The following is a 26824-nucleotide window of genomic DNA, read 5'->3' on the forward strand; positions in this document are numbered from 1 at the left end:
TTCTTCCTCTTTTCTTTTTTACTTTTTTTGCTCTCTCCTCCTCTTCTTCTTTTCTCTACTTCTACTCTTACTCTACTCTTTACTCTCTCTCTCTATCTATTGCACTCCCTCGTATGAGTGTGCTGTCTGGGATTCTTTTCCCCCTCGTTCTGGCTGCTCTCCTCTTATAGCCCTTTAATCCTCCTCTTCCCGTATTCTTCCTTTCCTTGTACTTATTCAACTCCCGTTTCTTTTTCTTCTCTTTTTTTTTTTTTTCTCTCCCTCAAAATCATTATTTTTTGGTCGATCTTTTTTTTTTTTATTTTTTTGGTTTAGATTTCTTCTCCCGGAATAGAGAAGATTCATCAGAGACATTGATCTCTCCCCACGTCCCGACCGGGTTTTGATCGGTTGTTTATTGTTTCAGTGCATGGTTCACCTCCCAGTCGTTTCCGAGTCGAGTCTTGCCTGCGTCCGTCTATATCTACGCTTCTTGCGCCCCCTCGGTTGTTCGGATTATTACGGTGGCTGTGTCATGGGAAATAAATTGATGGTCTTTTAATTGTGTTGGTTATCGCGTGCGTGGGAGGATTTGGTTCCAGGCTTTTACATCATGGGTTCACACCACGCCATTCGTGAATCGCTGGTGTATCTTCGCACCAGTTATCCCATCTGTCTCCTGGTTGTCTTTGTCATTGCTTTTGTTGCCAATTCCATTTTGGCAGCGAAGAGCGTCAAGAAAAATGACAATGCTGTGCGGACTGGCCCGGGGGGGAGACCGCTGCCAATGCGGTCTCGGAGTATGATGACCGTGATCAAGGAAGTGCAACGCTTTTCTCCAAGGATCAGGCTGCTCTTCAACTGGCTCGCGGCGGGCGTCCTTTTGACCCTGCTTGGGGACGCCACCATCAACATCGTCCATGTTATCTTGGCTAGGGCGGACCATTGGTGGTGTGGTCAGTCGGTCGTGGTAAGTTCCATTGGCAGGTGTTTCCGGGAAAATAGGCAACTGATTTGTTACTAGATCTACATTGTGGGATCGTTCTTCGTTCACGCCGTTATTCTTGTCTCATTGTTGGATACAAACCCTTCGCCTACATGCGCCCAATTTGTCCCTTGGTTGGTGGCGATACCTTTCGAATTGGCTATTTTGGGAGCGTCCCTTTCGATCTACACAAACGTTCATCACGAGCCGATTGTTGGAAACCCAATTGGCGGCCAACTTCGGAATAGCATCACTCTATGGGAATCATTGGAGGTCCTCTCCAATTGCCTGCGTATTCTGGTTCTCTTGGCCCTGACTGTGATCTACTTGGCCACCTCGATCCGTTATAAGGCCCATAAGCGAAGTGCTGCCCGTAATCACGTCAATGGCGGCCCTAGTGAGTCCACTGGATTGCTTGACCCTTCTAGTGCGGAAACAGGGGCTGCCAATGGAAATGGCTATGGCTCCACGAATGGTGCTTCTAACCATAAGCCTCCCAAGCCAGCTGATCCATGGGTTCGACCAACCACCATTCCATCGACCAGCTGGTGGGAATACCTCAGCGGTTACTCGTTGTTCTTCCCTTACCTGTGGCCGTCCAAGTCTCGGCGCCTGCAAATCGTCGTCGTCGTCTGTTTCTTTTTGATTCTCTCGCAGCGAGTCGTCAATGTTTTAGTCCCATACCAAGTCGGAGTCATCACCAACATCTTGTCCAAGGAAAGTGGCGAGTTCCGTGTACCTTGGTTGGAGATTTGCCTGTACATTTTCTACCGCTGGCTCCAGGGCAACCAGGGCTTGATCGGCTCATTGCGCTCCAGCTTATGGATTCCTGTCAGTCAGTATTCGTACATGGAGCTTTCCACTGCAGCATTTGAACACGTCCATGGGCTCAGTCTGGATTTCCATTTGGGCAAGAAGACAGGAGAAGTCCTGTCTGCCCTCAGCAAGGGAAGCTCTATCAATACTTTCCTCGAACAGGTCACATTCCAGGTGGTTCCGATGTTGATCGATCTCTGTGTCGCTATTGGATATTTCCTCGTGGCCTTTGATGCATACTATGCCCTCGTGGTTGCGATTGTCACTTTCTGTTACCTCTATGTCACCGTTCGCATGGCCCAGTGGAGAGCGTCAATCCGAAGACAAATGGTCAACGCATCGCGACAGGAAGATGCTGTCAAGTGAGTGGACGTGCTATATTTATCTAAAATATTGACTAACATTATCTCAGGAACGACTCGATGGTCTCTTATGAGACAGTCAAGTATTTCAATGCCGAAGACTACGAATTCGGCAGATACCGGACTGCCGTTTCTGATTTCCAGGGCGCTGAATACCACGTTTTGTTCTCTCTGACTTTGATGAACACGTGCCAGAACACGGTTTTCATGCTTGGTCTGCTGATCACATGCTTTATCGCTGCATACCAAGTTACTACTGGCCAACAGGATGTGGGTAAATTCGTGGCTCTTCTCACCTACATGGCCCAGCTTCAAGGGCCATTGAACTTCTTTGGCACATTCTACCGCTCTATTCAATCGGCAATGATTAATTCAGAGCGATTACTCGAGCTTTTCCGCGAGCAACCTACTGTTGTCGACAAGCCATCTGCCACTCCCATGCCTGTATGCAAGGGCGATATCGCATTTGAAAACGTCCAGTTCGCATATGATGCTCGAAAGCCTGCTTTGAATGGTCTTACATTCCACTGCCAGCCCGGTACGACCACCGCCTTGGTTGGTGAATCCGGAGGTGGCAAGTCAACGGTTTTCCGCTTGCTCTTCCGATTCTACAATGCGGAGAAGGGGTGTCTTCGGATCGATGGACACGATGTGGAAGATGTTACTATTGACTCGGTCCGGAAGCACATTGGAGTTGTGCCACAAGATACGGTTCTTTTCAACGAGACCTTGATGTATAATTTGAAGTATGCAAACCAACACGCCACGGAAGAGCAGGTTCACCAGGCCTGCCGGGCGGCTAGTATTCACGACAAGATCATGTCTTTCCCCGACGGCTACCAGACTAAGGTTGGAGAGCGTGGTCTCCGGCTCAGTGGAGGAGAGAAGCAGCGGGTGGCCATCGCTCGTACCATTCTCAAGAACCCCCGGATCATTCTTCTGGATGAAGCCACTGCCGCGTTGGATACGGAGACAGAGGAACATATCCAGGGAGCTCTTTCCACTCTCTCCCATGGTCGTACAATGCTCGTCATCGCTCACCGACTCAGTACCATCACTACCGCAGACCGCATTTTGGTGCTGCATGAAGGCCAGGTTGCCGAAAGTGGAACGCACGACCAGCTTCTGGCCATGAAGGGTCGGTATGCGAGCATGTGGCGGAAGCAGATTCGCGCACAGAAGGCTGCGGCCGAGGCGCAAGTGCTCCAGGACCGTGCTGCACGTCTGCGCAGTGCATCTTCTGCGGGGCATGCGGATGACAGTTCCAGCCAGTCTGACGAGGACCGCCACAACAACCACAACGCGGCCCAAGGACATCCAGTCAGCCGCCCTGAAGGGCACTGAGACTTGGATGCGCGTCTTGAGAAAGACACAAGTAATAATCTCTTTCATTGATTTTTTTTTTTTCTTTCCCGTTTATATGATTTCCCATACGTATAAATGATAATGGAGCGGAGGATATTCGGGCATACGGTGCTATGGCATTGAGGGGAGGAAATACCATGTTTCGTTTTTCACTGTCTTTTTCTTTCGGGTTTTGCACGAACTGTTCTGGGATACTTTTGTCTTTTTTCCCCATTCTTTTTTTTTTTTTGTGGCGTTCAGGCGATCATGACTGGTACGACACATGCTCCTGTCATCATTTTCTTCATTTCATTTCATACGCAAACACGAAGGTTGCCGTTGAAAGCAGCCGAGTTCGATGGGACCCAGGATGTTTGGAAGACGGAAAACAAAAACATACCGAATACGTTAACTACTTTAGACTACCTAATGGACATTGAGTTGGATCTGAATTAGAAATGCTTCGTATGATTGTATTTGCTGAGAAAGCCGGCTGTACATACTGTAGGTACCTAGGTACCTAGTGACTTCAACCCAAGCTTTGTGAAGCCTTCGATCGACAGCGATACTAGTCAATTAGAACACCCACAATCGATCGACAGACGCGTGGCAAATGTCGATCGACCCAAGGGAATCAATCCTTGTGTTGATCCGATTGATAACTCTCTATACTACATAGTAGAAAGTACCGACTAACCCTAATCCATTATAACATGCCGTTCTTTTTTTTCATAGCAAACCCCTTCTGATAAATTAATATTCGCTGGATATATTGAACGTCTAATTTTATCCCCGTGAGTAGTAGTACTCTCATCTATAGTGAAATAGTTGACACTCGCCTTCCAGCATGGGGAGTAGCTATTTTGTCCATTATAAATCAAGGCAGTGGAATCGTATATAGGGATAGAATGTACTGTTCATCCGGATGGCAATCACACTAACATTTACCTAAATCTAACTATCTACTATACTACCCCCTCGCAAACTCATCCCAAGTCCTCAAATAATCAATAAACCTCTCCCCCAACCCAGAATGCCCCCTCAACTACTGCGCAGTCACCGGCAGCCCAGGCACAACACCCTTTCCCTCCTCCACTTCCACACGCCTAGGAAAATCAGGATCCAAAATCACCACCTTCCCCAGCATCACAAAATCACATCCAGCATCCAGCACCCCCCACCAGGCAGCTGGACAGAAGATATTCCACCATGGTGCCGGATTGTGTTGGCGAGACGGCGCATCCCCGGGAGATGGATGTCGTCGTGGATGTCCAGTTGGTCAGGGAATGCTTGTCCGTGGGGATGGATGTGTGCGGCACAGGTGATTACCATGGAGAAGCCGCCGGCAGCGCAGCGAGTAAGCCAGTCGAGGTCGTGGGTAGTGATGGTGCCATCGTCGTTGCTTTGCCAGTTTGTTAGGGGGGCGGGGAGAAGGCGGTTCTTGAGTGGAGGGCCTCGTTTGGAGCCTTTGTTTCGAGCTTGTACGGTTCGTGGGATTGAGGTTGGGAATCGTGAGCAGTTCGAGGACATGTCGAGGGCTATTGAAATGCATGATATTAAACCTGTTCTTGATGCTCGGAAGTTTCCATTGATGGAGCTCAAAGACGCATTCAACTTGCTCTGGAGCCAGTCACATTTTGGAAAGGTTGTTCTTACGGATATGGTGTAGGTAGCTAGAGATAGTATATGAAGCCATATACTTATCAAACACACTACCACTATGATAACTCAATAAACCCAGTCATGTCTCATGTCTATATTCTATCTAACTATTCTATATAATTTGAAAACAAGCATGCTATACTGAAAGATAAGGCAGTAATAAAAAGACAGTGCAATCCCTCACGCCCAATTCTCCACACTTCTATCTTCACTCTTCCTAGCATCCACCCCAGCATACTTCCTGACATCCAACGTCCGAACACCAACATAAATGAAAACAAGAACTGTAACAAGCTCCGAAATCAAACCCAGAACCACCCGAATAGCCAATTCACCACTCATGGGATTCAACTTTGCATCTTGCGTACAGTCTGCGACCAGGGCGTAGAGGACTCTGATGCCGATGAAAACTAAGGCGATTAGAGACCCATATAACAACTGATAACCTGCGTTAGCATATCACCTTATAATCCACGATAAGTATCAAGGGATTAAGCAACATACAGTACTCCCCTCCTTATACCCCGGTGCATTCTTCGCCCGCTGAGCAGGTAGCAGCGCAAACAGAGCCCAAATAACCAAGATAGCCCAGCAGGTCTCGAGAATAGCGATTCCAGCCTGCAATAGGTTGGTATCGGTGGAGGTGGGATTATTCCCCGCGAGCCCTGCAGCTCCTTTGGCTGCTACCACGACTGCTCCCATGACTGTCATGTGCATGATGATGACAAAAGCCCAGTGGAAGGCTTTGTGGAGGTGTGGGTTACGGTATGTTTTTCTGAACATTATTAGATATATATATGTGGATGAGAGATAGGTCTTAAGAGGGACATACGCTTCATGCAGAACCCCATCCACAGCGAGGAGTAATGGTGAAATGCCAACGCTGTTGATGATATATGCGACTGTGCTGTCTCTATTAAAACCCAATCCGCCGCCGACGATGCGGAGGGTGCAGAATATGCTGAGATAGCCCCATCCTAGGAGGCCGTGTAGACCGTGACGGTAGGTGATGTAGGTGATGGGTTGGATGAGGATGATGTAGATGATGAGTTGGGCGAGGAGGAGGGTATTCATTTTGTATAGATGATAGATAATATTGATGTTGATGAATGAGAAGATATGTAAAGAAAGAATTGATTGATACTGCATCTATCTGGATTCATTCAGTCTTATATACACAATCTTGTATACTAACTATGAAGCTAAGATCTAAACGAAAGCGAAGCAAAGCCCTATGCGAAACCAAGAATCCTGGTCAGCACAGCCTCATATTCAACAGTGCTTAGCCATTGCCTTGCATGATTCGGCTTCTTTATGAATATTACAGCCTATTGTTATACTACAGTCTACTATTATTATCGTTATCATCATTATGAACTATTCCTATACTGGAATCCAGCTCGGATGCTCTGTATTGGCTGGCCTCTGATTGGCTGCTGCCAACCGCCAAGCCTCGATCTCCATATTCTGCATTTCATCATCTCCTCAGATTTCCTGTTCATCTCATATAATAAAACATCTTAGAATATTTCAACTTTACGCCAGGCATATTATCATCATCATTAAGGCCACCCACAAAATGCACACTCCTTCTCCTCAGCTTCTACGCGCCCTGCGCACTTCCATCTCAACAACTTCCACCGCAACCCTCCGCGGTTCTCTCCGGACATCGACTCCGATCTCACGAATCACCTCACCATGCGCTGCCATCTCCAACACCCTCCCCTCCCGCCGCCACAATACTACCAGCGTCTCCCGCCCAACACGGATGATCCCTCGCTCTCACTCCGCAAAGCCTACCAGCCACGATCGCGGCCCGACCTCAAATGAAAGCACCCAGACGGACTTCGCCGCGCTCAATGTGCTAGGAAGTGTCCCACCCCCGACGACAGCCATTGAGGCCACGCTCGATGATGGCTTCCATCTGGATAATGGGCTTAGAGTTGAGGGCGGTGATGGGTTGTTGTTAGTTGGTGGTGAGGCGTTTGCCTGGCGGCCGTGGGAGGTCACCGCGGGTGGGAAAATGGGGATGGTGAATAAGAAGGGCCAGTTTGAGGTTGATGAGCAGGTTTGGGGATTGTTGAATGCTGTGTGGCCGCGTCCGGGTAGGTTTCCCTTATTCAATGGCATATGGCATATGCGCGTCTGGAGAGTTCATGCTAATTAACGTAATACAGATCTATTGGTTATCGGAATGGGAGCTACGATGGTTCCCCTCTCGCCCGATACGAAACGACATATCAATTCGCTGGGTGTTCGTGTTGAAGTGCTGGACACGAGGAATGCGGCTGCTCAGTTTAATCTGTTGGCGACTGAGAGGGGTGTTTCGGAGGTTGCGGCGGCGATGATTCCTATTGGGTTCAAGGGGAGGTGATATATTTTTCATCTTGCTCTGCCTGAGGAATGACTGTATGTATATTATGTACTTCTAATCTACGCTCATGTATCGTCTCATATTTGTTGCCTTTTAATGGAGTAGTGTATATCGCAACATCCAATGCTTGGACTCGATGTTTGTCTATGCCACCTATGTATCTGTCGATCCATAGCCTATCGATCAACCAAACAACAAGTCCACATCTGCAATCTCCAAGTATATATTATTATCCCATTGGATTGAACCCGAACTTAAATTTGAATTCGTCGCCGTTCGCGATCCCAGTGGTGTAGCTTCTGGCTGAATCAGTTTGCGCTTGGTGAGATGACCTTTGTCAGTGAATCGAAGGAATCTGGCACGTGGAAGTGTGGCCCCGGGTTCTAATGGGTTTATAGAACGGCAGCATGCTGGGAAGATATCTAGAATGTGAGCTTTCAACATATCTGGTAAAATATGGGAGGCTTGGAACAAATGAGGCTCTGCGGCTGGCGGTCTGCGGGGATATCCATCACCAACTAGTCTCCAATTCGATGTATGAGGACCATAAAGGTCTATAGCCAATTGAATAGCCTCTGCCAATCCAATCAACTGCAATCACTATCCATAGCTCGTAAATATGAATTCTTGCATGACTGAACGGAAAGAATGTCGTCTCCATGTGACATATCCCGTGAGCTGCCAAGCCTAACTACTCCGCCCAAAGCGGCATCTCCACTTCAGCTATCGCTTAGTTCGATCGCTCTTTATCGTCATCGACCTCATCGGACCCTGTCTGATGCTCCATCTCATCATTTCCATCTCTATCTTCTACTTGAAATCCTTGTATGAGTCAAGGATCGTTTGAAATGTCATCTGAAGAACCACGATCGGTTCCTCGCGCCTCCTCCGACCGCGCATCGTTGCGGGCCGAGGAAGAAGACGCCCTGCTCACCGGTGAACGTACCAACCATCACCATCACACGCATCCACGACGCGGCTGGGCCTTTTGGCGAGAAATCGGTCTCTTTGCCTGGGCCATCATTGCCACCATTGTCGTTATCGTCCTCGCCGTCGTCTACCAGCATGAAGTGAGCCGAAACCACAAGCTTGCCTCGAAACCGAGCTGGGGCCCTGGCAGCAAGCCCGCGGGCAAGCGGAACATGATCTTCATGGTGTCCGACGGGATGGGTCCTGCCAGTCTGACCATGACTCGCAGCTTTAGACAATTGACGGAAGGCCTGCCGATTGACGATACGCTCGTATTGGACCAGCACTACATCGGCACGTCCAGGACGAGGTCCAGCAACACCCTTGTGACGGACTCGGCGGCCGGAGCGACGGCCTTTTCCTGTGCCCTGAAATCCTACAACAATGCTATCTCGGTTACACCCGAGCATGAACCCTGTGGGACCGTGCTCGAGGCAGCTGCTTTGGCCGGTTACAAGACCGGGTTGGTCGTGACGACCCGCATTACCGATGCCACGCCTGCTGCGTTTGCTTCGCATGTCAACCTGCGCTTTTACGAGGATAGAGTTGCATTGCAGGAGGTTGGAGAATACCCACTGGGCCGGGTGGTTGATCTGATGCTCGGTGGTGGCCGGTGCTTTTTCCTGCCCAACTCGACAGAGGGAAGCTGTCGAGGCGATGACCGGGATGTGATTGAGGTTGCCAAGAACAATGGATTCAACTACATCAATGACCGGGCTGGCTTTGACTCGCTGAACGGTGGAACGGAAGCCCAGCTGCCGTTGCTGGGGCTCTTTGCTGAGAAGGACATTCCCTACGAGATTGACCGTCGTACCCAGAAGGATGTCTATCCTTCCCTGGAGGAAATGGCGCGCACTGCCTTGAAGACACTCAGCGAGGCCACTGCCGACAGTGAGCAGGGGTTCTTCCTGATGATTGAAGGATCTCGCATTGATCATGCGGGTCATGCCAACGACCCTGCTGCCCAGGTCCACGAAGTCATGGCGTATGACAGAGCATTCGATGCCGTGTTGGAGTTCCTTGAAAACGACTCAACCCCTGGTGTCGTCGTGAGTACATCTGACCACGAAACTGGTGGTTTGGCGGCCGCACGCCAACTGAGCCCGGATTACCCCGAGTACAAGTGGCTTCCTAATGTGCTCGCCAATGCCAAACATTCCGTCGAGTTTGTGAACAGCAAGCTCTCGAAATTTTTGACCGGGGAGAAAGACTCCTCGAAGCAGAAGAAATACGTCAAGGGTCTTCTAAAGGAGGCAATGGGCATCACCGATGCAACAGCCGAAGAGGTGGACGCCGTCCTGAACCCTCCTCACCAATTAGCAACGTCCAGTAATGTACTTTCGGACATGCTCAGCCGAAGAGCACAAATCGGATGGTCGACACACGGACACTCCGGTAAGTCATCTTACCAACTATCCCATCTTAAACTAACCCAACCAGGCGTCGACGTCAACATTTACGCTTCCTCCTCCAAGCACGCCTGGCCCTTGGTCGGCAACCACGAGAATATCGAAATCGGCAACTTCATCGCAAACTACCTCAGTCTCGACCTGAACAACGTCACCAAGTTCCTCCAGGCGTCCCCCGTCTCAACGGGCCCTGCCCCAGATGACAACGCCGACGCTTCCGTCAAGGCCGAAACCCCATTCAGCTGGATGGGCGACCCTCTCGGCTCGGACTTCCGTACCGTAGGTCTAGACACCTACCACGGAGAATTCAAACGATCCGAATCAGACTGCGGATGCGGTGGCACCCACTAAACCCACTAAACCCACTAAACCCACTAAACCCACTAAACCCACTACCACTCAACCAAATCCACCCGAATATCAAATTAAACGAACCTCAATTCTACAGACAGGCGTTATGGACAGGACCATCAGAACATATCTATTGCACATGAAATCTCAATATCAAATTACATAATTCCACATTTCACATGGAATACATTTAAATCACAATCACAAATCATAAACAAAAACAACATCCACTCCCACTCCTCCCCCTCTCCCACCGTATCACATTCACCCCAACCTGCGGCTCGCAACTCGGCGGATCAAACGGTATATCGAATTCGGCTCGCTGCGCCGCATCGTTGATGCGGGTGAGTTGGTCAAGCAGGGAACGGCAGAAGACGTAGAGGGTGAAATCGGTATGCCCGCATTCGGGGTGGTGGGTGCCGATATAGAAGCACATTCTTTTTGAAGTTTTGGATTTGGGCTTTGATGTTTTGGGGTGCTGTATCTAGGATTTAGGATTTTTGCTTGGGTTTTGGGTTTAGGGAGTGAGTTGAGTAGTATAAGGTATGGATGGATGAGTTTACATACATCCTATTTTCTAGAGAGAATATAATGGTGAATGTAGTTTACGTCCCATGTATCATATTATGTAGATTTGATCTTCTTTCAGATACTGGCTTGCATGAGCGTACATCATGTAATGCAAGTAAGAATAAGGATTTTAACTTCTGTAACGAAAGGTGCTTTGTGAGTTCTTTCATTTTTTTTATTACTTTTTCAAAAACTTGCTAGTACTATGCTATAAATTTCTTTGTTACCCCTGCATGTTGTTATCTGCAAGCTGATAGATATCTTTGTTACGAAGGATAATAACCCACGTGGGAAAAGTCAGGTGAGATTGAAGAATATATGGGAAGCAGCAAACTGCTTCATTGATTATGGTTATGGTTATGGTATATACTGCATATCATTACTGCAGCATCAAACGTCCAGATAAAGAATGGAGGGTACCAGACATGAGTGACGAAATCGCCAGGTATAGAACAAAAAACAATGCGTTGGAATCATCCAGAGATCAAAGTGGCATCCAAAGAAAGATAGTGAAAAAATGTTCAATGGAGAAAGATATAAAAAAAAAAAATAAAGAGAAAAAAAAGCCAAATTTTTACAACATAATCGAAGCGACCATGGCAACCAGAACGGCAAACAGGGAGCTTTGGAGAACGCGCTCGTTGTGGGAAGGAGCGGCGTTCGTGTCAGTAGCGCCGCTGCTGCTGGATTCCTTTCCGCTGGTGGTGCTGCTCGACGAGTCCGAGCTGCTAGAGCCAGGGGCGTTGCCAGAACCGCCAGCCTGGTTAGTCGGGACAGAGCCAGAAGCATCAGAGGTGCTCGAAGAGTCGTCCTTGTCGGCACCCACGTCCATGTCGAGACCGGTAGCACCCATGGAGGCGAGGACGGTGTCATTGTTGGTGATGCGGATCGAGTTGTTGGTGCCCGAGTCGCTGGTGAAGATGTACGACTTGTCACCCTGGATGTCGGCACCAGTAGGGGGCTTGTAGCATTCAACGCTGATCTCTCCAAAGGTAGCGGTGTAGTGGCCGTCCTTCTTGATGTCCTCGCTGTCCCAGTCAATCTTTCCACCGGCCCATTCAATGGTTCCTTCAGCACTGGACGATCCACCGGCGGGCCAGAGAGACAGCTGCATGCGAGACGGAGACTGGGGGAATTCGTAGCGGTTGGCAGTCTCGTTCCAGGTCTTGGCCTTCTCGAGGGTGCGAACAGAGTTGCCGTCCACAGACCAGGTGATGAGGTCGGGGGTCCAGTCAATCTCGTAGTAGTGCCAGTCATCGTAGGTGCCGCCTTTAACAGGGGACTTTCCACCGTTGTTGTCTAATTAATTCATAAGCATGTGGCCACATAGTCCAAGTTGATGATCACTCACAGTCGAGAATGCCCTGGAAGTAGTAGTTGGTCTGGACATTGTCCAAGTCGGCACCGACAAACTCGTAGTCAATCTCGTCCTTGACATCGGACAGCAAGATAAAGGCCGTGACGACACCAGCACCACGGCTGCTCTTAATCTTCGCACCGATCTTGCCGTACCAGATGTAGTGGGTGTTGGCGAAGAGGGTACCGACAGTCTCCTTGGGCATGGTGATATCCAGGTTTCCATCCTTGACCTTTGGGAAACCACTGTAGACCCAGTCGGACTCGGAGGCATTTCCCAGGAACTTGGTGTTCAGGGCGGCATTGTCTAGGTTATCCCAGGTGTATTTCTTGTCCTCGCAGATGGGGGCGGGGGCGCAGGAGTCGAGAGAGAAGGAAGAAAGAGGGTCGCAACCTCCCAGGCAGAAGGCGCCAGTACCACACTCTCCGTATTCTGATGGGTTGGATGTGATTAGTGGCGAGCACGGAAGGCGAGATGAAACGACTTATAATTAGAAAACAAGGTGGACTCACGAGAGCAGCACGGCTTATCCTCAGGACACTGCGAGGACGAACTGCACGAGGCAGCCGCCCAAGCGGAGGCGGACAGGGAGGCCAACAAGAGCGAAGAAGCGAGGCGCACCATCTTGACGAGAATTGAAGGGGATTACAGCGGGATGGGGGGATATGTACAGATGGGAAGGCGATAAACAATATATAACGATGAAGAAACGAAAGTCACCCGCAAAGGAATGTTGGATGAACGTGTGTAGGCACTGCGATATATTGATTAGACCCCGGACGAGAAGAGATGAAGAAATGTGACATACCAATTAATGAAGGGAATTGGCCTGGGAGGAGAACGAAAGGGGGGTCTGAGAGACAGAGCGAGAGGAGGACCGAAGGAGTGTGTATGATGCCTCTGATACAGTCTCTTTCCGGAAAGAATGAGGTTCTCTACGGGGAATAAAAAGATAGAAGAGAAAAGAGAAATGGGGGAGAGCAGGAATTATAAGAATATGCATGTACAAATCGACTAGTTCCACGGTAGCACGAGTCCCTGGGCTGACGCTGGTTCCCTTGACTGGGACCAGACCCTGCCCCACCCAAAGTTTACTGCGCCCTAGTGCCCTTGGCTGCATGGGTGTCAGGGTTCAGGGCCAATCAGAATACCTGCTGATTGGCCGTTATTGCAGGATAGGTTCACTAGTGGATATCGTTCTTGCTGTTCTGAGATTTGGTCTTTCCTTATCCTCCTAGTCTTCAGGCCTTAGCTTCTTGGTAGTTGTCTTGGTAGTTGTCTTGGTAGTAGTATGACTGTACGGGGTATCTACTGTGCCTGTGACTGTGTCTTACTCGAGACTTACTCGGACTGACTGTGTCATCTCATGTCTTGGACTCGATGAACGCCTGTGGGCCAATTGAAATATGGGTTTCTCTCTGCCTCACGGACTCAATTCCCCCATCTGATATCATTTTCTTTCCTTCCAAGACACTGGCGGTTCCCTCAATGATCCCAAAGGGACGCCCTCGTTCTGCCTTGTCAGTCACCTATCCTTGAACATTCATGGTGAGATCATGAGATACCAGTGCAGGTGGCGATAAGAAAACAAAAATAAAAAAGAAATAAAATAGTAATAAAATAAAAAAAAAAATAAATAAAAAAGAAGAGAAAAAAAGTCCCACCAGAGCCATCAGTGTGACTTGTACAAGACCTCGGATATTTGACACTCTTGTATTTTTAGACCTTGCCACTATTCGGAGAATTGCCTTCTTTTCTCTTTTCTTTTCTTCTTTCTTCTTCTAGCTATCTTCTATATACTCTTCCAACTTTCTGGTGTCTTCAACTGCATCATCGCAGTTACCACAGCACCACCCAGTTATGCTGTCTATCCCTATTCTCCCTTCTTTTCTGCACTGTCGATCGTGTCCGCCTAAACTTAACCGACCTCGTCGAAACTTTCCGCCTGCCATTCATCCCCGGTATTTGGGTAATTTTATGGGTATCTGTGGGTACCGTATTTAGCGTATTCTCGGTTCGTGCCACTCTGCCCAAAGCCCGGAAAATCCCTCTCTTTTGAATTATCCTTGGCCTATGTATTCCTTTCTTGTCGCTCGCAACGGCCCGTCCGAATCTTACTCTTTTGGGTAATTTTGAGGGATATCCTGTATTTGCCTTGGTTATGCCTTGGTTATGCGTAGATTATGCTGTTGTTTTTGCCCTATCTGATAGACAATCATGCAAGGGGGAGAAGACAAACATTGTTATCTAAACAAAACAAGAAAAATAAAAACAAGATTAAACATCCCCATTTCAAAGCGGTCAATGCGAATCCAGAGACGGGAAATTTACCTTTGATAGCCTTGTTTTTCTGCCTGAGGTATTGATTCCAGGCAGCGATCTTCAGCATATGTAGTTATCTCCATTTCTTCGGATAACTAGTTTAGCATCATGTTACTACTACTACTCCTTTTGATCAGCATGTAATTTCATTTTCATCCCTCCTTTTTCCCTTTCCCTCTCCTTCTTCGGAGTTCATTTTACCCCAATCTAAGGGATGTTCATCACCCCATTCCTATGATAATCCTTGATCTACAGACTACAACAGACAATCATGATGATCCATCAGTGCAACCATCACCTGGACAGAAGCTTTCCAGGCCTATTTCCAATTCGACTATCTGACATACAACTACGGACAATCAATTGAATATTAATCATCTCTTTGTCCTGATTAAACTAGCCAAAAACTATTCTATTCGAAAGCTTTTATCAATGCGTGCAATATCCCTTGTTAACCAGTTGCATCCATCCCCGTTTTAACTCCACATCCTGTACAGGACAACGTCTATGCACCCCCATATTCACCTGAAACCCTTCAACGCCTGCCAAGAAGCCATCTACGTTGGTCTAACAGCTCTGTGTAACAGCTCATATCGATCTGGTCTGATAGACGTCACTAATGTACAGTATGCAGTAGCCGTTACACGTGGATATCATGGCAGGTTGGATGGTATCATGGCCACCACATTTACATACAGTACCTCTACATATGGCGCTGCAGTGCTTTGCTGATTAAATGAATTTGTGCATCTTGATTAAGAATGCCGGCGTCTTTTTTCTTCCACCAGAGAACACCAACCAACCAACCCCCCCCCCCCCCCCCCCCATCCGCAACGAGTACGCCCTGTTTGAAACTAACAAACATTCTGTGCATACGCAAAACACAGGGAATGATCACGAGGGAAACTGCTATAGGCAGGTCGTGGGTTCGATATTATGACTGCGCTGGGGGTGTTGGGGTATTACTTTGGCAAATTATTGGGGCTAATAGGAACCGTCCTGGCCTGATGCTGGGGCTGGGGTGGCTTTTCATTTTTTGGGGTGATATGAAAGGGGGCCATTGGGGGTTGGGGTTATGGAGATGAGGGCGATGCCTTCGTAGTCAAATAAGATTATACTGGTAGGTCTTTATCTCGTCTACGGATGGATGCATGCATGCTGCGAGTGCAAAATCATTTCATCTACAAGCCGTTATGTATGGAGTAAGTATTGCAGCTGCTATATCAACCAGTCACTCGCATTTGATACCCCTTACATTAGAAGATAGCAATAAGCTACGCATAACGAGAAATTGCTAGTAAACTTTATCTTGCATTGCTGTACTCTTATGTGGACGTTGTAGACAAAAGAAACCGATCTCGTCCGTGGATCCTAAACAATCGTCACGTTTCCGACATGGTAGAGAAATTAAAGAAAAAAGCCATATCCCTTAAGCCAGGCGCAATAATCAAGCTGACTCGTGCCTGGAACCGTGGCCATACACCATGGCAGATGACAGCATGATCATGCTTACTGCCATGTTGTTTCAATGGCCCTCGAGTCTCAAACCATCTCGTACACTTCCAACTGAACCGAAACATTTCCTCCCTTTTAACCTTTTCTTTTTTTTTCCTATTTTCTTCTTTTCCTATTCGCCATTCCCATCTGATAGAAGGATAGAACCTTCTCAAGGGCACATACGAATGTACCCTATTCACATGTCGCGGCTAGATCACCGCCAATTTGACATCTAGCGAACGCCACGCTTCAACGGATGGACCTCTTTGCCAAATTCTTGGCAATGGCCGGACGGGTCGTCTCCTTGACCAAGACCAACTCCTTTTCGCAGGGATCCGAGGAAAAGGTCACGGAAACTCCGTTGTAGACGTTTCGGCCATTCTTCCACTTGTTGAAAACTTCCAAAACTTTGCGAGCAACAATGGTGCTCGTGAAGACGGCAGTCGCTATATCCTGTCAGCATCGTGTATCTAAAGGCAATACTCATGCAGAACTTACCGTTACCAGAGTTGAAGACCCACAGGAAATCAATGTTTCCTGGTCCGGCCAGAGTGCGAATGTCCGATTTCCATTTCTCTGGAGACATGTTGTCGGCAAACAGTCTCTTTCTCGCAAAGGAGAGACGGCGACGCTCGCGGACAGGCTGGTTCATGCGACGATGGTCTTCGTTCCAATCGACGATCTCGGCCAGTTCAACGCGATATCCGTTGCCAAAACGTCCAAATCCCAGCATCTGCTCCATATCCTGGTTGGACTTCAAAAACACCAAGGCTTGAGATATATGCTGAAAGGTAATGCGGGTCCTGTCGTTGGACTCAATGCGAATATCCTGCAATGGTCCCTCATGGATCCGGGTAGTGATGAATTGGATGATATCCTTGGATATCTTTCCATGAATTCGAACAATGCCGGCCTTTGCCTCCGGGAGCTCCGGGGACAGGGAAGGAAGTGCAACTCCTGAAAGTGGCATCTGATATTCAGCCTCCTCATCATCGCTGTTCTGGCTCTGTTTGGACAAAGAAAGCGCGTTCATCGGCATAGGCTGCATATACTGAGTGACCGAACCGGCGACCTGAGCCCAGCTTCCAGACGGGGGCTGTCCACCATGCAGCTGGATTCTCTGCAACGCATTGTCCTGACCATTATAGCTAACGCCCTCCCTATTCTCCTTCTCCACCTCGTTCATAAGAGCGGCGACGGCTTGCTTCTGAATCGTGTTTTGGGCAGCAAGAGGCTGAGCTCTGGCATTCAAACTGCCATCGTTCTGAGACCACTTAGCTTCATGGTCGTGAGAAAGAGGACAAGAACTTACCAATTGGTCCAGTGCATACTCGCTAGCAGGGATATTCTCAAGGCCCTCGGAGAATGCATTGACAATCATGATGCTTAGCTTTCCGAGCTCGTTGGCAGATTTGTACTGCCCATGCTTCCGGAACTAACTAATTTTAGAAACCTCAGTTAAATACATCTCATCAGGGTTGCTCACATGGCACGAAATGCGGTTAAGGTGGCTTAAGGTCTCTGCCATAACCCCGTCGATGGAGTAAGTCATTTTGTCCGGCGGACCCTAAGGACAACTTAGACGTGGGGAGGAAAAGCCCTAGCCTGAGGGGTACACATACCTTGCTGGGGAATTTCGTCAAGAGAGGTACAGAGGGGACTGATTCAGACTCCAATATTAAGACAGGTTTGACGATATGAGGTTATAAAAGGGATTGATCTCACTCACAGTCTGGCTGGATTCTGGACGAGCCTTAATATAATGTCTGATGTGTCACAGACCCTATTCCAAGATAAGGAAACTCAGAAATAGTTCTGTGAAGATAGAAGAATAATAAAGATAGAAGTAACAGATGTATGGTTAAATAAAGGTCTGTGGACAATGAGAGAAATCAGGGCCACAGCATGAATAGGCTCGATGGCAGACGGGCAGCTTGCAGAGCGTGTTGAAAGGCCTTCGTGTTGTGGCTGCTCTGTTCTATTTGGGATGTCCACACAAGTCTTGACAGTGTAGGAATAAGCTGCCAGTAAGCTCTTCTCCAGAAGACGTTCTTTGGAAGAATGAAGCAGTAAGTGGAGGGGATTGAGGGGTTGAGGAAGCGTGTTGTGGGGGAAAGGAAAGAGGGAAGAGTGAGAGGAGAAAGAGAAAGCGAGCGAAGACTGTCCTGGGGGCTGGAGGGGGAGGGGATGTTATTTTCCATGTCGATATCGATTGGGGCTTTCCTACTCTTGCTCGCAACTCACTTCTTTACCACTACGCCCTCACCTAAACCACCACTTCGATTCGCAGTTTATTTCTCTTCAAACTGACTCGGTGGATTGGCTTCCTTGCAATGCCTTTTGATATCCTTCTACTTCTAGAAGTTTTCCAACACAGCTATTCCATCCTTTGTTTAACGTAACGCTTTCTTTCTCATGTTCTGCAGAGTGCTCTCTGATCAATTGAAACATAGTCCAGAAGAGTCTGTAAGCTCCCAAACTGCTTCTTTGTCTTCTAGAAATCTTCTAATATTTCAACCTCGTCCAGTTTGTCCCCGGGTTGTAAACTTGCAGTTGTTTGCCTGTCTTTATAATGGATCCACCCTTTATTGCCAACCTTAAAGTCTCAAAGAATGCTTAACAAAGACTAAATACACTCTGGAAAACAATCGTCAACAACAGGTGGGAATTGGAATTATGATTGGTTTAGTATTGGAGCAAAAGTGATGTCAACACGCTTCGTGTTAGACGCCCGGGTAATAATGCTTGCTATCTGAGCAATATCAGTGGGCTATCATGCAGTCTGGTCGATCCTGATGGTATTTAGATCAAAGACATAGTGGAGTTCATGTTCAGGTACACCACGGAATTGCTGGAAAGTTCTATTCTGAGCTCTCGCTGACAGTTCCTTGACAATGCTCAGACGAAAAGTGGTTCATAATGGGCAATTAAGGGGAATGAATTAGTGTCCCGGGCTTTGGTTTATGACGCATTTGAGGCAATATTTGGTTGGCGGTACATAAAATATTATAAAGTTTCTCCGATAATGTATATCTCCCTCGATAGACTACTTCTACCAAAGAATAGCAGAAAAATCCAGAAGAAGGCCTCAAATTTTATGACCAAAATCAAATACCATTCTTAAATCTTGGCCAGTCCCCATGAATAGAATCATTATTTTCTTTTATAATTTACCATCCAGTCAGGCGGAAAGCGGAGGGAAGTTCCTCACAAAGCTGTACAAGACATATTAGCAAAACCCACCCATTCAAACCACAGGAAGGGCGAGCATACTGAGCCGGGCACTCATAGCCGGAAGGATTCTTATTCAAATACAACTGGTGGTAGTCCTCTGCATTCCACCACTGCCCCGCAGGAACGACCTGAGTGGCGACGGGCTGCTTGTACCACTCCTTGCTCACCTTGTCTGTGACCTCCTTGGCGATCCTGGCCTGCTCCTCGCCGTGTGTGAAGATGGCACTGCGGTACTGCGTGCCCAAGTCGGGACCCTGGCGGTTAAGAGTTGTGGGGTCGTGCATGCGGTAGAAGAATTCGAGAAGCTGGCGGTAGCTGACGATGGAAGGATCATAGATCACCTGGAGAGCTTCGGCATCTATACAAATCAATCAGAACCAGGATTCATAGATAAAAGAAATTAAAAAAATCAGTAGGACTTGAATAATGGCAAAACTCACGTCCAGTCGTTCCGGAGCACACAGATCGGTACGAAGGATCCGACGTCTCACCACCAGAGTATCCAACCTTAGCATCCAGAAGACCCTTTCCATTACCGAAATTCTTGCGATACAGGTGCTCAACACCCCAGAAGCAGCCAGCGGCCACTGTCGCCTTTTCCGTGCTGTCCGACATGTTCCGGGAGGAGGATTCAGGTGTCAACGAGAGGAAGGGTGAGCTAGTCGAGAAAGGGCGGAAAAAGCGTGGGAATAAGGTCGACCCAATCGCGGATGCGGCGAAAGTCATTTGGAATTTTATACGTACTCAAAAAGAAAAGGGAAGCGTTGTGGTGGGTGGTTTTGCCTTTGACGCAATATTTGGAGGGGCTGAAGGAAGCTGTTTGTCTTATCGCAGGAAAAAAATCTTTGCGGGGGAGAACGACAGAGGGAATATGAGGGGTAGATTAGCAGAGTCCAGTTCAAGCGACACGAGAACAAGACGGATTGCACAATTAAATGAATGCAGGAAACCGGAAGACAAAGCCGATTAGATCATAAAGATCGTTAAACTGCTAATTAATGTCAACAGAGCTTCAGTCGGTGGCGTCATCCGAGGGCTTTTCTAGAAATGCGGGGAGATTTATCCACACCAAACTCTTCAGCTGCAGCTAGTCCACAAAGTAATGCAGAGCGATGATTTATTTTTACAGAGGAAAAAGATTGAATAAACAGCCTAATTTAAAGGCTTTGAGTAAAATCTGTTATTGTACAGGGCCCCGAAAATGATGTCACATACAAAGAAAAACATTCACATCGAAAGGAGAAAGGAACTGCATCAGAATTTCTCCAACCATCTCTGACCAGAGAGTATGACCCAAAAAGAAGAAGAGAAAATCTTTGAATGCACCAGAAACCAGTTGTATGGTTTGCATATTGAGTATGCCATATTTGAACATGAAAAAAGCAAGTGGTATCTGTCATCCGGAACACCTTCCCATGTACCCATATCACCCAAAAAAAGACAAAGAAAATAAAAAATTCACAAAATTAGTTCATTTACTGGAATGCACTTCCAGCAGGTACATTGAAGCTCTGGTCAATGCTTGGAGTTGCCATCGCATTGAGTCTGATCGCATCCCTGCCCCCAAACGTGGTACGTCGTCCAGTATTTTTCATGACAGGAATGGTTCGAGGGCTCAAGACCCTAGGTTTAACCTCATGTTCTCGGTCACCCTTAACCATTCGTCGTGCCTGAGATGCGGTGAACATGGTGTTCATATGGTGGTTTTCATTGGGAGGACTTCCATATGACCCAGATGTCGGGCTACGTCGACGGTGAATGCGGAGGGCGTTAGCCGACGGTCCAAGGCCAAACGAACCGCCAGAAATGCGTCTCATTGCGGAGTTGATCTTGATGGCTTCGTCTTTGCTGGCTTTCCAGTTGTCTTTGCTATCGGAGATCGGACTGCTCGAATATCCTCCACTCGAAGTTCGGACGGGCATTCTAGACGGACGTTCAGAAGGTGCGCGATTCAGGAAGCTGCTGTTTTCGATGTCACGAAGAGGGGAGTTCTCATTATCAGAGAGGGAAAGCCTCGACGAAGGCTGCGCAATCGGAGACGCACTGTTTTTCTTTGCCAAAAAGCCAGCTGCGAATCTGCTGTTCTTCGGGATGTTCAACGTCGGCTCTGAAGCTGGTGCTGGAATTGGAGAGCTGCCCAGCCCTGTTGAGGGGCTGACGTTCCTGCTAGGCACTGGGATTCCCCGGGGAATAGGAGATGCTCTAGGCAGCGTTGGCTCAACGGGGCTTCCTTCGCGGTCAGGAATAGTCAGGACAGTCTCTGGCTTTTGTGGCGTTCTCTGAAACTCGGCAAGGGACCCATCCTGCTCATCGTCCTTCCACCGGACACTTCTCTTTGGTACTTTCACATGAGCTTTCTTGGGGGAGAAGCTAACACTCTTCCTTCCGACAGTGGGCTTTCGGCGCCTAGGAGATCCCTTCACAGGAGAGGGGGGTGCTGCAGGTGGCGCAAATGTGATAGGGGCACTCAATGCCTTCCCACCTGGTGCACTGAGAAGACTCACCCTCTTCTTCGGCTTGGGAGAGGAAAGCTTGGAGGGACTCTTCCTAGGACTAAAGGTTGGAGCTGGCGCTAAGCTGGCGTCTGGTTTGACAACATTGGTCACGGCGTTGGTGCATGAGTTGAGCATTTTCGCGAGTATCTTCTTTCCGGCTTCGATTGCCTCATCTTCGCTCATGTGCATGATGTTCTGGACGGCCATGATTGTCTCAAATTGTGCTTGAAGGAGCAGTTGCACGGTTGCGGCATCCCCCGCCTTGTCCTGCTCTGCTACCGCAGATAACGCCTCGCGTTCTGTATTCGCCCTGAGAAGTTCTGCTTCACGGTTCAGGTTGGCAAGATCACTGTTGTCACTAATATCGAAATCCTGGAGTTGACGGATGGCATTTTCGACAGCGGAGTTAATTCCTCGATCCCAGTTGTTTTTGGCCAGTCGCTGACGATAGTGGTGTCTACTACTTTCCAACTCGAGGAGGATACCCTGTGCTGTTTTGCGGATGGCCTGGAGATTCGGTAGGGGCTCTTCATCCTCACAACTCTCACACACATTGTCGAAAGCAGCAATCCAGGAAGACAATAGTCCGATCCTGCGGCTAACCTGCCTTAATTTAAGCATATTGCTGGTCTTTTCTTGTCTTTCTGGTAGTGTGTGCTCGTAGGCGTTTCGAATGCGAGCAACACCTTCCCGGAGGACTGCATCCTTCTTTTCGCTTTGCTTCTTGAACTTTGCAAAAGCAACCTTCTCATAATCCTTTTGTTGTGCCTTAAGCTCGTTGATAAGTGCCATTTGCTCGTCGATCTTCACCAGGAAATCCTTGACATGGCGGTTAACATTGAAAACATTCCTCGTAACTTTCGTTTGGATGTTCTTCGCCCTATTCGCATAGCGCAAAGTGTTTTGGGTTTCGTCAAAATGCTGACTGGATGGGCTGACGCAAACAATCATGACTGTCTTGCAGTTACCACCCAGGGCAAATTTCAAGAGACGGGTAAGCTTCGAATTCCGATATGGTACATGGTTGTGTTTCCGAGGATCGCAGAGGGCGTTGATACAACTTCCCAGCGCTAGCAATGATTTGTTGATGTTCGCTCCCTCAAAAAGTCTCTCGCCTCTGTTCTTGGTGGCACTTGCGCGTTCGCTACCTGCAAGATCGATGATGCTCAGGGTGGCCATGGTATGGGGCTCGTTAACATCGGCATTGCGGTCTTTCTGGGCCACGTTGATCTGAAGAACAGCATGCGATCGCGACGAAGTAGCGTTTGCCTCTGTTGGTGACATGGTGCGGCATTCATTGCCTTTCATGATCATATCCATAACCTGCTGCACACTTTGCGGGTGGTGGCTTGACAGTCCAGATACAGAAACAGACTTGTTTGTGTCCTCTCGAAGCATCAAACCACCTTTGCTTCCACCTGGAACCAGCAAATCTCGAATAGTCTCGTTGTAAATCTCAAGGTAAGAGAGCGAAATCTCCGTCGACTTTTCCTCCGATCTCTCCTCGATCCGTTCAAACAGCTCTTGCATAGTAAGGAAAATAATACCCGGCTGCTGTGCTGTGCCAGTAATTGTATGAGTCTTTCCACACCCGGTCGCACCATAAGCAAATACTGTGGCATTGTACCCGTCGAGGACGCTATCGAGCAGGTTTCGAGTAGTCGATTCGTACACCTCTCCTTGTGAGGCATTTTGATCAAAGATACGATCAAAAGCAAAAGTCTGATCCTTGACTCGCTTGCCGGTAGGAACGACGCTCTTCGAAAACTTCTGAACCGGGCTGTCTTCTGGAGGATCGAATACACTTCAAACTAGTCAATTCACTGTCCAAAACACACAAAAACGACCAAATCCGGTTTACTCACAGACACCTGTCATCGATCACCTTGACGATAGATCTAATTCCCTTTTGATTCAACTTTGGCGTAGGCGCTCCAGCCAAAGATCCGTCGCCGAGGAAAAGGGGCCCATCTTCACATTTCGAGATCTGAGCTGCCTCTCGAATCGTAAACGGTCTCACTCTAACCGCGACTGTGATGGAGGATGCGCCGCTCGAGGCAGCCATGATGCGTATAGATAACCGGTAAAAGTCGTCGCGTCGATTCAACAAGATACCAAAGCAAGACTCGGACGCGGGGGTGTGCGGCGGGCGGTGGTTGTCGAAAACACCCAGTCAACGCCAGCACCTCCGATGGTGAGGGCGAAAAAACGGAGCGATTTGGGATAGATGGGATGGGAGATAAGAGTGTATCGATAGACCCAGAAAAGTCGCAGATTGAGGAATGTTGCTGTGGACCTACCTTAATTGCTTGATTTTTTATTCCCCAGAGACACTTTGCTCCCTGTTGAGTTACAACTCATCTGTCGGTTTCAAGCCACACTTGTTGATGGTTTCGTGTTGGCACGCCTGTTGCTCCTGGCAACCAGCGCCGCGTGTCGATAGGGAGATTAGATGTGGGTTTAGGCTACACGAGCAACCTTGGCGGATTTTCAAGGGTGATGAACAAACACCACGACTTTTCTATGCTATGCCCACGCACGAGCAGTCGTTGATTGGCTGATATTCTTGGACTTGGAATCGATATCCATTCATTCAAATGATCCCTTTGTCCAACGTCGAAGATGAGGCCAATAGACACACACCTTTCTTTGAAATGAATCTTAGACGAGATCTTCTGATCATCTCAAGCCCCTCCCCCTTTGCATGATCGCCTCACCGCCATGAGATTATACTCCAGTCACGCAGATCAATTTCTGTGATGCATCAATCAACCAGACTATTGATAAAGCCACACGTCCCCGACGTCATGATATTACTTATTTACTTTTGCATGTGCATAGATGATAGGCATTTAATGAGGTCAGCGGTCTTGTTGTGGCCAAGACAAGGAAGGACTCGAGATGCCTATTTACTGAAACCTTCCAGGTCAACAAGATGGATAGAGGATCATACATTGGAGCGATGAACATATAGCCACGCCACACCTAATGCCTTTGTTTTCTTTGGGTCATAACATGTCACATTATCATTCAAGCTCTTCTGACACCCCCTAATAAAGCAATACTATGTCGAACGCCGTAATGTATGTATGTCTCATCTGAGCATCCCACTAAACCTTGCGCCGTAAATAGAGTAGAGAGAAGGGAAGGAAGTCACAATTAGCTTTGCTCTTCCTCCTCATCGTCAAGACTAGGAACAACAATATCCCAACCAGGATCCTTGTTATCGATATCCAGGTCATCCTTCTCAGTTTCACTGCGTTCCCGGAATCTGAAAGCGATGGGCTGACCGTTTCGAAGGTCGGCCGCCTGTAGGCTGGCAGAGCCGGTCTTCTTCCCAGCTTCAACTTCGAGTATGGTCCAGCCCTTTTCTAAATCATTCTTGTCAACTGCCACACCGAATTCAACTTGAGCGGGATCTTCCGGGATGGATTCGCCGTTGATATCTGTCAGTCCTCGGGACTTGAGTGCGTTGAGGAGGGCTTCTTTGGCGGTTTTGATGGATTCATTAGGCGACAGCATGAGAAGCACGGTGGTTCGGTGCTTTTTGAACAAGAGCGTCCAGCTCAGAGGGTCTGGTTTCGACTGTGAATAGCATTTTAGTTAAAATAAATCATTTCATCAAAATAATCAAAAGCTTCTTACCATTTTGAGGGCTGGAGAATCTGGAATGTGGAGGCTCTCAGATGAGCTTTGGCGGGGAGCTTTGGTTAGGTGAGTCGGGAAGCCGGAGAATTTGTTCTCGATCTCCGCGGCGATTTCACGCCAACTCCAAGAACACCCTTCCAGACAACAGACTACACTTTCTACAGAGCTCAAGCCAGCTGGCGACGGGTGGATTATTCAAATTTCAACTCTTTTCTTATTTCTGCCTATCTGAGGATATTATATGAGCAACCGTCAAACATGAACTCCCAGCAAACACCGTCGGGCCCACGCCCTCACGACTCAGCACTGCTGAAGATCATCAATTGGCACAAACTCTTCGATTCTGACTCCCCTCCACGGTTGGGAATGGAAGTGAGAAAGCGTCTCCCATATACCACATTTTCCGCGTTTACCGTCGGTATGGCCATTGGCTCCTCCCATGGCAGCAAAAAAGCTTCGTACAAGTTTCGCGCAGAGAACGCGCATCGTTTCCCCACGACATCGAGCGGATGGTTTCAGTATCACAAGACAAAGAACTACACATCGATTGTAGGAGGTGTGAAAGAAGGGACAAAGATGGGTCTCAAACTTGGTACTGGTGCTTTGGCTTTCAGTCTCTTTGAGGAGGCGGTGGATTATGCCCGGCATGACCAGAGGGATTTTCTGTCTACAGTTACAGCTGGCTTATCTTTCTCTGGGATCTACAGCCTGCTTGGTATGTTCCTTCACTTATATTGGAGCAGACAGAACTAACCGATTATCTTCTCTAGCCCGTCATGATGTGTATACCGCCGCGCGGACGACTAAGCTTGGTCTGAAACTCTCCCTGGCCTACGGGTTGATGCAGGATGGCCTGGAGTCACTCAAGGGCAACCGACCTGCATATATCGACTTCTTATTAGGAAACCGTCGGTCGGGAGTCCAGGATGGTGGTTCAGTTTGAGATCAAAAGAGATTACATCTCGCGTTAGTGATCTCCGAACGACCTCTTCTGTGGTACGCATTTGCGTGATTCCGGTGTACCTCTCGAATTCCGAGCTTTCTGCACTGTGTCAAGCATGAGCCCAGGCCAAATACCAACCGCAACAAGATGGCCCAATCACAATCCAGGGGCAGGGCCTTGAGATGACAACACCAGGGGTCCGGATTGTCAGAACACGGCCTACCTCGTGATCTGTTTGAAATAGAAGCGGCACATAATCTCCACTCTTACCTCGACTATATATTTCGCCCTACTCGTATATACACACACCGAGGCCAGGTTCCAAAGTCCTTCCACGAAAGGCAAAGGGGATTGAAAAGGGGGCCGGTCCCCCTAGGATTATTTTCAGGACGTCATTATCCCTGGAGATATGAGCTTTTGCTATCCCGCATGAGCTTCAGGTTCACTGAATATAAATCAGATGGGAAGACAGTCACTATAGACTAGCTAATTTCAATCCATCCACGA

The 26824-nt window shown here is 48.2% G+C and overlaps 12 protein-coding genes across 12 annotated transcripts; 5 read left to right on the forward strand and 7 right to left on the reverse strand.

The window, feature by feature from the left end:
• Positions 1-592: 592 nt before the first annotated feature.
• hmt1 (putative vacuolar ABC heavy metal transporter (Hmt1)) lies at positions 593-3486 on the forward strand (the record flags this gene model as incomplete). The annotated part of the gene is made up of 3 exons (XM_040837599.1): positions 593-949; positions 1004-2142; positions 2193-3486. 3 exons carry the CDS (start codon positions 593-595, stop codon positions 3484-3486), a joined length of 2790 nt encoding a protein of 929 aa, XP_040689117.1.
• Positions 3487-4435: 949 nt separating this feature from the next.
• Positions 4436-5224, reverse strand: ASPWEDRAFT_40641 (uncharacterized protein). The gene has a single exon (XM_040835374.1). The coding sequence runs from the start codon at positions 5014-5016 to the stop codon at positions 4633-4635; it is 384 nt and encodes a 127-aa protein (XP_040689118.1). The 5' UTR covers positions 5017-5224; the 3' UTR covers positions 4436-4632.
• A 2-nt stretch (positions 5225-5226) lies between these two features.
• Positions 5227-6222, reverse strand: ASPWEDRAFT_183501 (uncharacterized protein; the record flags this gene model as incomplete). The annotated part of the gene is made up of 3 exons (XM_040831985.1): positions 5227-5586; positions 5653-5923; positions 5981-6222. 3 exons carry the CDS (start codon positions 6220-6222, stop codon positions 5329-5331), a joined length of 771 nt encoding a protein of 256 aa, XP_040689119.1. The 3' UTR covers positions 5227-5328.
• A 349-nt stretch (positions 6223-6571) lies between these two features.
• ASPWEDRAFT_40642 (uncharacterized protein) lies at positions 6572-7945 on the forward strand. Its single transcript, XM_040835375.1, has 3 exons — positions 6572-7253; positions 7326-7844; positions 7921-7945. Exons 1-2 carry the CDS (start codon positions 6728-6730, stop codon positions 7520-7522), a joined length of 723 nt encoding a protein of 240 aa, XP_040689120.1. The 5' UTR covers positions 6572-6727; the 3' UTR covers positions 7523-7844; positions 7921-7945.
• Positions 7211-7945, forward strand: ASPWEDRAFT_133490 (uncharacterized protein). Its single transcript, XM_040829307.1, has 2 exons — positions 7211-7844; positions 7921-7945. Exon 1 carries the CDS (start codon positions 7552-7554, stop codon positions 7816-7818), a length of 267 nt encoding a protein of 88 aa, XP_040689121.1. The 5' UTR covers positions 7211-7551; the 3' UTR covers positions 7819-7844; positions 7921-7945.
• Positions 7946-8370: 425 nt separating this feature from the next.
• On the forward strand, positions 8371-10251 carry ASPWEDRAFT_112083 (alkaline phosphatase; the record flags this gene model as incomplete). The annotated part of the gene is made up of 2 exons (XM_040828301.1): positions 8371-9886; positions 9932-10251. 2 exons carry the CDS (start codon positions 8371-8373, stop codon positions 10249-10251), a joined length of 1836 nt encoding a protein of 611 aa, XP_040689122.1.
• Positions 10252-11242: 991 nt separating this feature from the next.
• On the reverse strand, positions 11243-13118 carry utr2 (putative cell wall glucanase (Utr2)). Its single transcript, XM_040835376.1, has 4 exons — positions 12987-13118; positions 12691-12932; positions 12173-12610; positions 11243-12120 (listed from the first exon to the last, which is right to left on the reverse strand). The coding sequence occupies exons 2-4, from the start codon at positions 12800-12802 to the stop codon at positions 11396-11398; spliced, it is 1275 nt and encodes a 424-aa protein (XP_040689123.1). The 5' UTR covers positions 12803-12932; positions 12987-13118; the 3' UTR covers positions 11243-11395.
• Positions 13119-16246: 3128 nt separating this feature from the next.
• ASPWEDRAFT_183505 (uncharacterized protein) lies at positions 16247-17957 on the reverse strand (the record flags this gene model as incomplete). The annotated part of the gene is made up of 4 exons (XM_040831986.1): positions 17484-17957; positions 17310-17432; positions 16496-17261; positions 16247-16443 (listed from the first exon to the last, which is right to left on the reverse strand). The coding sequence occupies exons 1-4, from the start codon at positions 17547-17549 to the stop codon at positions 16247-16249; spliced, it is 1152 nt and encodes a 383-aa protein (XP_040689124.1). The 5' UTR covers positions 17550-17957.
• Positions 17958-19178: 1221 nt separating this feature from the next.
• Positions 19179-19957, reverse strand: ASPWEDRAFT_51487 (peptide-methionine-S-sulfoxide reductase; the record flags this gene model as incomplete). Its single annotated transcript, XM_040837601.1, has 3 exons — positions 19179-19212; positions 19271-19589; positions 19672-19957. The coding sequence occupies 3 exons, from the start codon at positions 19955-19957 to the stop codon at positions 19179-19181; spliced, it is 639 nt and encodes a 212-aa protein (XP_040689125.1).
• Positions 19958-20706: 749 nt separating this feature from the next.
• Positions 20707-23791, reverse strand: ASPWEDRAFT_172256 (kinesin family protein; the record flags this gene model as incomplete). The annotated part of the gene is made up of 2 exons (XM_040830914.1): positions 20707-23530; positions 23592-23791. The coding sequence occupies 2 exons, from the start codon at positions 23789-23791 to the stop codon at positions 20707-20709; spliced, it is 3024 nt and encodes a 1007-aa protein (XP_040689126.1).
• A 595-nt stretch (positions 23792-24386) lies between these two features.
• On the reverse strand, positions 24387-25502 carry ASPWEDRAFT_155259 (uncharacterized protein). Its single transcript, XM_040829683.1, has 2 exons — positions 25372-25502; positions 24387-25311 (listed from the first exon to the last, which is right to left on the reverse strand). Exons 1-2 carry the CDS (start codon positions 25372-25374, stop codon positions 24886-24888), a joined length of 429 nt encoding a protein of 142 aa, XP_040689127.1. The 5' UTR covers positions 25375-25502; the 3' UTR covers positions 24387-24885.
• Positions 25503-25632: 130 nt separating this feature from the next.
• On the forward strand, positions 25633-26317 carry ASPWEDRAFT_111310 (uncharacterized protein; the record flags this gene model as incomplete). Its single annotated transcript, XM_040828241.1, has 2 exons — positions 25633-26089; positions 26145-26317. The coding sequence occupies 2 exons, from the start codon at positions 25633-25635 to the stop codon at positions 26315-26317; spliced, it is 630 nt and encodes a 209-aa protein (XP_040689128.1).
• Between the last annotated feature and the right edge of the window lie 507 nt (positions 26318-26824).

This window comes from Aspergillus wentii (genome assembly GCF_001890725.1).
Source record: "Aspergillus wentii DTO 134E9 unplaced genomic scaffold ASPWEscaffold_4, whole genome shotgun sequence".
Lineage (NCBI taxonomy): Eukaryota > Fungi > Ascomycota > Eurotiomycetes > Eurotiales > Aspergillaceae > Aspergillus > Aspergillus wentii.

What these genes read in the sequence shown, in the direction of transcription:
- ASPWEDRAFT_40641 (XM_040835374.1), bottom strand. Translation starts at nt 5,016, where the DNA reads ATGTCCTCGAACTGCTCACGATTCCCAACCTCAATCCCACGAACCGTA.
- ASPWEDRAFT_40642 (XM_040835375.1), top strand. Translation starts at nt 6,728, where the DNA reads ATGCACACTCCTTCTCCTCAGCTTCTACGCGCCCTGCGCACTTCCATC. An exon ending in TGCTGTGTGGCCGCGTCCGG is followed by an intron (nt 7,254 to 7,325) that starts GTAGGTTTCCCT and finishes AACGTAATACAG; the next exon opens with ATCTATTGGTTATCGGAATG.
- ASPWEDRAFT_133490 (XM_040829307.1), top strand. Translation starts at nt 7,552, where the DNA reads ATGACTGTATGTATATTATGTACTTCTAATCTACGCTCATGTATCGTC.
- utr2 (XM_040835376.1), bottom strand. Translation starts at nt 12,802, where the DNA reads ATGGTGCGCCTCGCTTCTTCGCTCTTGTTGGCCTCCCTGTCCGCCTCC. An exon ending in GGATAAGCCGTGCTGCTCTC is followed by an intron (nt 12,611 to 12,690) that starts GTGAGTCCACCT and finishes CCAACCCATCAG; the next exon opens with AATACGGAGAGTGTGGTACT. An exon ending in CTTCCAGGGCATTCTCGACT is followed by an intron (nt 12,121 to 12,172) that starts GTGAGTGATCAT and finishes TGAATTAATTAG; the next exon opens with ACAACAACGGTGGAAAGTCC.